At 32.8% G+C, this 9213-nt stretch overlaps 1 protein-coding gene across 1 annotated transcript; it reads left to right on the forward strand.

Moving 5' to 3' along the window:
* The first annotated feature begins 4277 nt into the window (after positions 1–4277).
* On the forward strand, positions 4278–6584 carry LOC143619570 (bark storage protein A-like). The gene is made up of 5 exons (XM_077091460.1): positions 4278–4551; positions 4641–4708; positions 4791–4946; positions 5468–5707; positions 6214–6584. Exons 1-5 carry the CDS (start codon positions 4296–4298, stop codon positions 6580–6582), a joined length of 1089 nt encoding a protein of 362 aa, XP_076947575.1. The 5' UTR covers positions 4278–4295; the 3' UTR covers positions 6583–6584.
* Positions 6585–9213: the final 2629 nt, after the last annotated feature.

A 9213-nucleotide genomic window follows, 5' to 3' on the forward strand; every position in this document is an offset into this window, starting at 1 on the left:
AATTTATTATTATTATTTTTAAATATTTTTGAGGGTTTTTTTTATATTAATAGAAAACTCCAAAAACATTTTAAAAAAAATAAAAATAAAAAAATCATGACGCAAAATATAAACAAAAAACAAAAAATCTGAAAAAACTAAAATGTTTTCGTAGTTATCCTCGTTAAATAAAATAATAATAAAAATAAAAAACCAATTCTGATTCATTTGTAGTGATAGATTACAATTCATTCGTAAATTGAACACATCAAGAATGGAATTGGATATTCCTATGGGAATGTTCAGGTTCTAAATTCAATTTCAAATCCTATGCATATTCCAATTAAAATTTCATTTTATTCTGTGAAACGAACACGCCCTTAGGGTTTGATGATGAAGGGTTTCACAAATAAATGAGATTTGTAAATCGTTTAAAGCTGTCTAGATTTGGTGAGACCCAAGACCTATTTTTTTACCATAAAATTAAATCTTAATTATACATAACATCTTTAAAAAAATCAGATATTAATTTTTAGTATATTCCTATTTTATAGAATTTTCATATCAAATATTTGGCACAATTAATTTTTAATTTAATGAGATGTTATAACCCGTTTAAGGGCTATCTGGGTTTGGTAAGACCTATACCAGTGAATTTGTAAATGCATGGGAAGCCTCCATTTACAAATAAAACAATTTAGTGGCTTGAGAGGATGTGAGAAACAAACAGAGAACTTCTAAAGGTTTCGTTTATATATATTTTTGATTGTTAATACTTAATACATCATCCAAACAATTCGTGTTATAATCTATTGTCACAGCCCCCGACCCCTATACCTCAGGAGGGGAGCCGCGAACATTGAGTGGTGGTATCGGTGTTTATTAAAATAATTTGCAACGGAATATTTCATCACGACCATAGTTAGGAAAAATGATCAGAGTTATAAAAGCACCATGATTCTCATTTCATAAACTGGATTAAAACACATTTTATACATACATAGGTTTTATGGGGTTTTTTTATTCTGGTGACAAACCACTTATTTAAACTGAAAGCCTGTAGACATCATTCCTTTGTCTCTAACAAGTCACCTGAAACATGTTTAAAAGTATTTGATCAGCAGGAAATACTGGTGAGTACATTCATTTGTACATGACACGTTTTTACAATTACAACATTAAGATGCTTTTACATCTGCCTGCTTACAAATTACAGAAAGGTACTTGTCACTTGACCGTATATGTGATTGTGGTCATTTACTTATTGGCTAACACTTGCCCAATAAGTAACGTGTAATAGCCAGTATGCAAGCCTTGTATACAAAACCCTACAATACCAGTAGTAACCATACCGTAAGTCTACATATACTTAATCACTATAATGTAATTTAAATCATTTGAAAATATATTTAAAAACATTTGGACTATCTGTCATGAGTTTAATGGGTTTAGAAAAGCATCATGACAGTATTGGAAAATCAGTTGTCTCACGCAAATGTGAGTTGTGTAAAAACTCGAATGTCTCACCATGAAAGTTTATAATTAACAAGCCTTGTGATATTAAGCACCTAGGTTAAGCACAATGTAGTATATCTAAGTTAGTGTAAATCCCATAATCATAATGATAATCACGAGACATGAAACTTTACACGATGACACAATATCTTACATTATTCAGGTAGAGCTTTCTGATTCGTGTATTGAAGTTTCTTTCAATTAGAGAGGTACCGTTACAACTACCATGGTATTATACCAACACTCTCATATAAGAAAATTTGAGAGAGAACGTGAATTATCGGACAAAGAATGAATGTCTGGATTTCAACCCTCTTTATACATGAAACCGGGCTCCTTTGCGTAGCGCGGAGGAAACCTATGTAATTGGTTCGTTCGCGCAAAGTAGGTATAGGGTTATCGAGTCAGCCCTAGCTATGCCACGTTGCAGGCAACGTGTCACTGTTGCGTGACTCTCACGTCGCGTAGCGCGAAGTATTTCTCAGCGTCTCACGAAAGACAAAAGAATTTCTGGATAACTATTACTTCTTCGCGTAGCGCGATGAACCTTGACTACGCGAAGGAACAAAAATATCAAGGCGGCCCTTAAGCGGTGGTGATGTGAGCATACGAAGTGTAAAGTGCGCCATCAAAGCGCCACACTTCGCCCATCGCACTTCGCCCATGCCCGTGCGCGTCGGGTGGTTCGCACCCTCCGCTAAGACTACTGGGTGTGATTTGACATATAATAATATTATTATGTGAGTGAGATAAGAATTCAAAATCTTATTTATACCATGATGGAAGCATTCCATTTTATTTCCTTCACCAATATGGGATGAAATTTTTACTTCCTTTACTTTCTTCATTCTTCATTTTGCTTATTTTATTTCTTCTCTTTTCCTTTTTATTTCTTCACTTTTTTTTATTATCATATTTATTTTTTTATTGCTTTATGGTATGCAATATCGATAAACGTCTGAATAATTAATTTATTCATTAGCATATATAAAATCTTAAAATATAATGTTTATATTAAGAAATAAACTTATTTAATATGTAATTTAATAATAAAATTTATTTTAAATGTAACAAAAAAAAATCCTAAATATGATATTACGTGGACTTGCACCATGTGAGGAAGGAAGTATCTGACTAGATTTTTACGCCACCACACTTGAAAACTGAAAACAAACTCGTTAAATAGGAAAGGAGGCAAATTCATCGTCTTTTCAATTATTGTACTTTAATATATTTGTATATTTATTTTTCTTACAACAAACTACATAAATTTATTTATAAGGGCCCTATTAAGATTGATTGGAGGAGCTAATATATGCCGTTTGTGTACTCGTTTATATATTTTTTTTCCCTTAAGATGTGTGCTTGCATTAAAACAATGATTGGGGTTGAATTATTATGTCTTATGATTATCCTTCTATGCAAAATGTGACAACTTATGTCTATATAACTTGCAATTAACAAATTCAACTAAGTTATACGTTTTCCTACACAAGCTAAAACCCGTGATGGCCAAATTTCTCATCAGTGTTTAGAAATCTTAATTCTTAGTTGTTTTACAATCACTGCTCTTTCAAATTTAAAATCACTTCTTGTTTTTATTTTTCAGTTCAATTGAATCAACTCGCTGTTTCACAATCAACTATAGATTTTTCGTTTGTGTATAGATTTTTCGTGGCTCAACATTCTACTTATCTTAACTATTGAAGGTAAATAATACACAAACGTATTTATCTTTGACTGATTCTTCGACATTTGGCTAGGCTCAAATCTATGCAAGTACAATGTTATATGAGTTTAGCTTGCATTTCCGGTGTGAAAGAAATTGTTACAAAAAATAATTGAAGCAATGATCTCGAGAATCAACTTGTCCTTCTTTTAGTAGCTACGCAATAAATAAATGTGTGTATTTTGTTGGCGGATGAAACAACCAAGCATTTGACTCTAGCCGTTGTACAAAAGTCTTAACATAACTTTTGCTTAATCATTCGCCACACAAAATTACAATTCATTAATTAAAATAAGTTTATTTGAAACCAACTAGCAAGGCACTATAAACCACAACAAACAACATAACTTACAACAAGAAATTAGATAATTTTTTCCAAAACCATCTATAAACTAGGAACGATTCTTGATCGAAAGATACCCTAATGATTTTATATCCCTCACAGTTTTAGAAACACTCGTTGGTTTCTTGAAAAAATAACTTTATTCTTCTCCTTTTATATGCACCAACAAATCATAAGGACAATCCCATTTAACACCTTATTTGTTTTTTATGACCCGAGTTGGATACTTGCATGTGTTGTGAATCATAAGCAAATCCGGCACCAAAAAGTATTTGTGATCCTCAACTTGTTTGAAATTAATGAATCGTCTAGCTAATGGACCAAACACAAATGAACAAACCAATCTTACCCGAACAAAAATCATTCAAAACCAGTTAACACTTGAACTGGTGAACCGTTGAAGTTGTTGCTCTTACAACCTACCCGGTTTTAAAAAATATACAAAACGTTGAAACTTATTATGTTTTGTATGTTTAATTACAGTTTATTATTTTATACTAAGCTTTTCTTCAATATTTTTTGGCAATTAATTATCGTCTCATGCACACAGCTGCACGTGAACAACGAGATTCACGTAGACTCATCACCATTGTATATTTATTTTCTTGATTTTTTTATATATATTCTTGCACCATCCTTATTAAATATATTTAATATTTATATATTATATTACTAATATCAACGTGTTAAATTCAACAAAGCCTTCCCATCCTCCATAAATAGTCAAATATGAATCCAATCACTCACAACTCTCAGAAACCAAAAATGTTTAGAAACATATTTTTAACTTTTATTTATGTTTTAGTTTTTGTTACATCTCAACAACAAGCCAATGGTGCATTACATGGAAGCACAAAAAAGATGGTTGATAAAGCCAATACAAATGGCCCTTATTTAGGGTTGGTCATTCCCAACATGTTTGAAATGAATCCTCTACTCAATAATCCTCATTACAAGCCCTCCAAGCTTATTATCGACTATGCGGGTACACATATATCGTTTATTCATTCATAATAATCACTTATAACTTATAAGTGTTTAGAAGTTTAATTATGATTGGTTTGAACTTTGAAGGAAGGAGGTTTCGGTTTGGAAATATTCACAATAAGCCTGTGATTTTGGTGATGAGCGGAATGGGAATGGTACGCTTTCGTGTGTTTCAATAGGTTAGTAATTGAATATATTGTATGGCTCGTTAACACGTTGTTTAATTTCATCCGATAGGTGAACGCAGCAGTCGCTACACAACTTTTGTTAAGTTTGTTTGAGATAAAGGGTGTGATACATTATGGAATAGCAGGGAATGCAAACCCAAACCTAAATATTGGAGATGTGACCATTGCTCAATATTGGTCTCATTCTGCTCTTTGGAGTTGGCAGGTACACATGCATTAATAACTTTTACACTTTTAGGGAAATGACAAAATATTGGTCACCGTTGATAAAATATTCATTTAACCAATCAATTCCCTTAATGTCTCGTCGACCCGCTCACTACTTAAACATTAGTCGACGGGATTTTTAACTAACCACACATGTCACTTGCCCAAAAATCACGTTGGACGCCATAAAAAATATTGTCGGAAGCCATAAAAAATCTCGTCGGAAGCCAAAATAATCTCGTCTGACGCCTAAATAATCTTGTTGGCCCTGACGATTTTCTTTTTAAAAAAACTGGTGAACTAGACGGTTTTCTGACACCGACAGAATCAGGCTAGTTAAGAATCACATTTAGTAATGATTAAAAAGTGATCAAGTCAACGAGTTTAGGATGAATGTTTCGGAAATTGGTTAGTCATATGAACATTTTGTCGACTGACTAGTCAAATGGACATTTCGGTCATCATCCCTATTATATTATATTGGTAGTGTTCAAATTTATAATACATGGAATTTTGTAGAGACATGGAGATGGGCCTGAAGATCCATTGCCATTTGAAGGTGAAGGTGGATTTACAAGGGACATTGGGTACTTGAAATTTGGAAGTTATTCATCAGATGGTGATGATGATAACTTGTTGAATAATGTGTGGTATCAAGCTGAAGAAGTTTATCCTGTTGATGCTACTCCTGAGCAAACTCAACAAGCATTTTGGATCCCTGTTGACTATAATTATTTGTCTCTCTCTAAAGCCCTTGAGGTTCTCTCTTCTCCTATTTTTTTCGACTATTCTAGATGGCTATTAATCTATTATGAATATAATATATCCACGTTTATAAGGCAGAATAAAAACATAGAAAATGGCCATAACCAATAATTTCAAAGTGGGGTTCATGTGTTTATTAAAGTGTATTTATTTTATATTTTAATTGGTAAGCTACTCGAGTTTGGTTAAACTAGCTTAAACATGTTGAGTTGGCATTTATTTAGCGAGTTTGATTAGATCCGTTAAACAAACTACCATGTTATGTGAAAGAATATAATATATTATGTGCGAAAACTTAAAATATACGAGAAAATTTTGAGAAATCCACCTTCAAACAAGAGATTTATATCTTATTAGTTAACTAAATAAGTTGAGCTCGAGCTTATTCAAGCTTGGACACGACTTGTCTACCAAGTTACATATTGTTTTTTCTAACGAAGGCAACCTTTTCATCGTAAAGCCATTCGATCTAATCAGTTTTGAATATTTGTTCTTGGCAGAAACTAAAATTAGAGGATTGCATTAACGCCACCACATGCCTGTCCAAGCCACCGAAGGTCACCACCGTGAAAAGGGGGACTAGTGCTAACATTTATCTCGATAATGCGGCTTATCGAAGCTTTCTATTCAACAAATTTAACATTAGCCCCGTGGAAATGGAAAGTGCGGGTGTGGCTCTCATTTGCTATCAACAAAAGGTTCCTTTTATAACTTTTAGAGCACTTTCTGATCTCGCGGGTGGTGGTTCGGCTACTTCAAACGAGGCTGATACGTTTTCCGGCCTCAGTGCAAACAACTCTGTGATAGTGACAGTCGAGTTCATTAAATTGTTGGCTGGTTACAATCGAAAAATGTTGAAATATGTCTAGTAAAAAGATGATGCTATTAGTGAATGGAACCCTTTTAAGAAAGGAGAACGATAAGAGAATTATTAGCTTATTAGCCAATTGTCCAATAAAAAACCCAAAATTAACAAACATAGCCCAATACACATTTAATTCACTACACAAAGTAGCCCATTAAATATAAACAAAGCGTCCACGAATGCTGGATGCAGCCCAGTTAATGCTGATCCATGAATATAAGGGCCCATTTTTTGATTGCGTGTACTTAGAGGCGCACATTCCGGTTAACCGGTTAATAATTTGGTGGGAAATAGCCGGTTAGACCGGTTAATTTGGTGGGAACCCTTTTAAGAAAGGAGAACGATAAGAGAATTATTAGCTTATTAGCCAATTGTCCAATAAAAAACCCAAAATTAACAAACATAGCCCAATACACATTTAATTCACTACACAAAGTAGCCCATTAAATATAAACAAAGCGTCCACGAATGCTGGATGCAGCCCAGTTAATGCTGATCCATGAATATAAGGGCCCATTTTTTGATTGCGTGTACTTAGAGGCGCACATTCCGGTTAACCGGTTAATAATTTGGTGGGAAATAGCCGGTTAGACCGGTTAATCAGGTCGGGTACTAACTGGTTTTGGGACCAGAAAACCCTACCCGGTCTAACCGGTTTCGGGTATAACCGAACCGGTTAACCGGTAAATAACCGGAGAAAAAACGGTTTTTAATAAAATAAGAAAAAAAATGTTAACCGGTTGTAACCGGTTTCTAAATCAATAATATAAACCGGGTTCTAACCGGCGATTTTTTCCGATTAGTAACCTGTTAGAGATGGACCGGTTAACCGCTTAGAGTGACACGTCTACGTGTACTCAAGAAAGTTTTTTCTAAATTATACCCATGATCACATAAGTTTTCAAAGGTTTAATTTGAGGCAAAAAGTTTTGAATGTATTTCAAAAACTTGTTTTTTGTTTTATACTAATTGGAAATGTAACAAGATTAAGAAATTTTTATGAAAATAAGTTTTTAATAAATAAGAATCAAGTCATGAGGTTTGATTTACTAGACAACCGAAAAGACATGATAAAATTTGGTTTGCTTCGTCACACAACCGAAAGCCACCGAAAGCCTCGTTCATTGAAAAATATGTGTATTGTTGTCAGAGTAGTTGGTTTGACTCATCATAAATGTCAAAAAGCCTCGTGTACTATTATCGCAACATTGTAACTCACTGCGCGTCCAAAAAACCATAAGCCTGATTAATTTGATCCGAAATAGATAAAGTTGATATCAATTTGGTGTGAAGGTGTTAAAATGATATCAAATTGATTGAAGATCAAAAGAAAATTTGATCCGAAGCCGGTCAGGCTAATATCAAAATTATCTCAAACAATGTTGACATCAACTTCGATAAACAAAAATAGTAAAGTTGAATCCAGTTTGATCCAAAACCAGTGAAACTAAAGGAAAAATAGTTAAAATATGTTCACCAATATTGGGATAAAGAAGACCCAAACAATGACTAAGAAATAAGTAATAACTAATAAAAGAATGAACGTTAGTGATTTCCAAAGCCCGATTTTCAACTTTACAAACTATACTATTTCGGCCGTAAATCACCCAAGCAAAATTTAACGTTCATGAAATTTGGGAAGCACTTGAAGCAAAAGGAGAAGTCGATACAAAGAAAAACACCATGTCCAATTGTTCATTGCTTCTCTCTTTCAGACCATGTTTGAAAACTTATTTATATCTTTATATAAATTTATTTGTCATGATACTAAAATTAATTTAGAATTTTGATGGCATTACAGATATAATTTGATCTATATATTTAATAATTAAGGGTAATCTAAGTTAATACGAAATAACTAGCTCGATTATTATTAGATATATAATATATATTCGTCACCCACACACCTTTTGTGACCTAAACACCAGCACATAAGAACACAAGTTAATCGTGTTTACATTTTTCTATATATTTCTTGAAATTCGTTTTTTTAATAGCCATTGGTCTCCGCAACATGTTTCACTTTTATAATTTATTTATTGATGAACTATTGACATTCAAGACCATAAAAAGAATAAGACTTCACTTGTAAATTAACCTACCTACATGTTTGATACATAACCAAATTTAAGTAAATGATTCTAACAATCGTATAAACACTTGCAACTCTTGTTCTAAATGTATTAAATAAGACATTTGTATAAAAACTTACCTTTCTTTTAATTTCCAATATATCTTACAAACACTACATAGATTATAAATTGATTTTGTATCAAAATACCCGTGTCCTTAAAAGCATTGTTCTAAAAATCCTTTTGATGTACACTTTGGTAACAAACCATAAAGAGTGTTTCATATTTTTGTCCGACTTCTATTGTACAACATTGTGCTATATTGTGTTGTACAACAAATCATGCCACACACATGAAAAAACTTTTATACAAAACATCAAGACACGTTCTGTTTTCTTGATATATACGTAAATTATTGTGTATAATTAGGAAGAGTTTTAAGATTATGTTTGGAAGGATAATACGTCTCCATGCAACTTTTATATACTTATGACAAGATTAGTTACTTTACAAGTTTTGATACAAGTGTGGAGGATACCTACTTTTCTCTCATAAACCAGTTT

Source organism: Bidens hawaiensis, unplaced genomic scaffold, assembly GCF_021521415.1.
Source record: "Bidens hawaiensis isolate Kalapana, Puna unplaced genomic scaffold, B.hawaiensis_p1.1 tig00002477_1, whole genome shotgun sequence".
NCBI lineage: Eukaryota > Viridiplantae > Streptophyta > Magnoliopsida > Asterales > Asteraceae > Bidens > Bidens hawaiensis.

Bases quoted from the DNA above. Each gene is read 5' to 3' on its own strand.
- LOC143619570 (XM_077091460.1), top strand. From the start codon at position 4,296: ATGAATCCAATCACTCACAACTCTCAGAAACCAAAAATGTTTAGAAAC. The intron at 4,552-4,640 runs GTACACATATAT...TGAACTTTGAAG, and splicing joins GCTTATTATCGACTATGCGG to GAAGGAGGTTTCGGTTTGGA. The intron at 4,947-5,467 runs GTACACATGCAT...GGAATTTTGTAG, and splicing joins CTGCTCTTTGGAGTTGGCAG to AGACATGGAGATGGGCCTGA.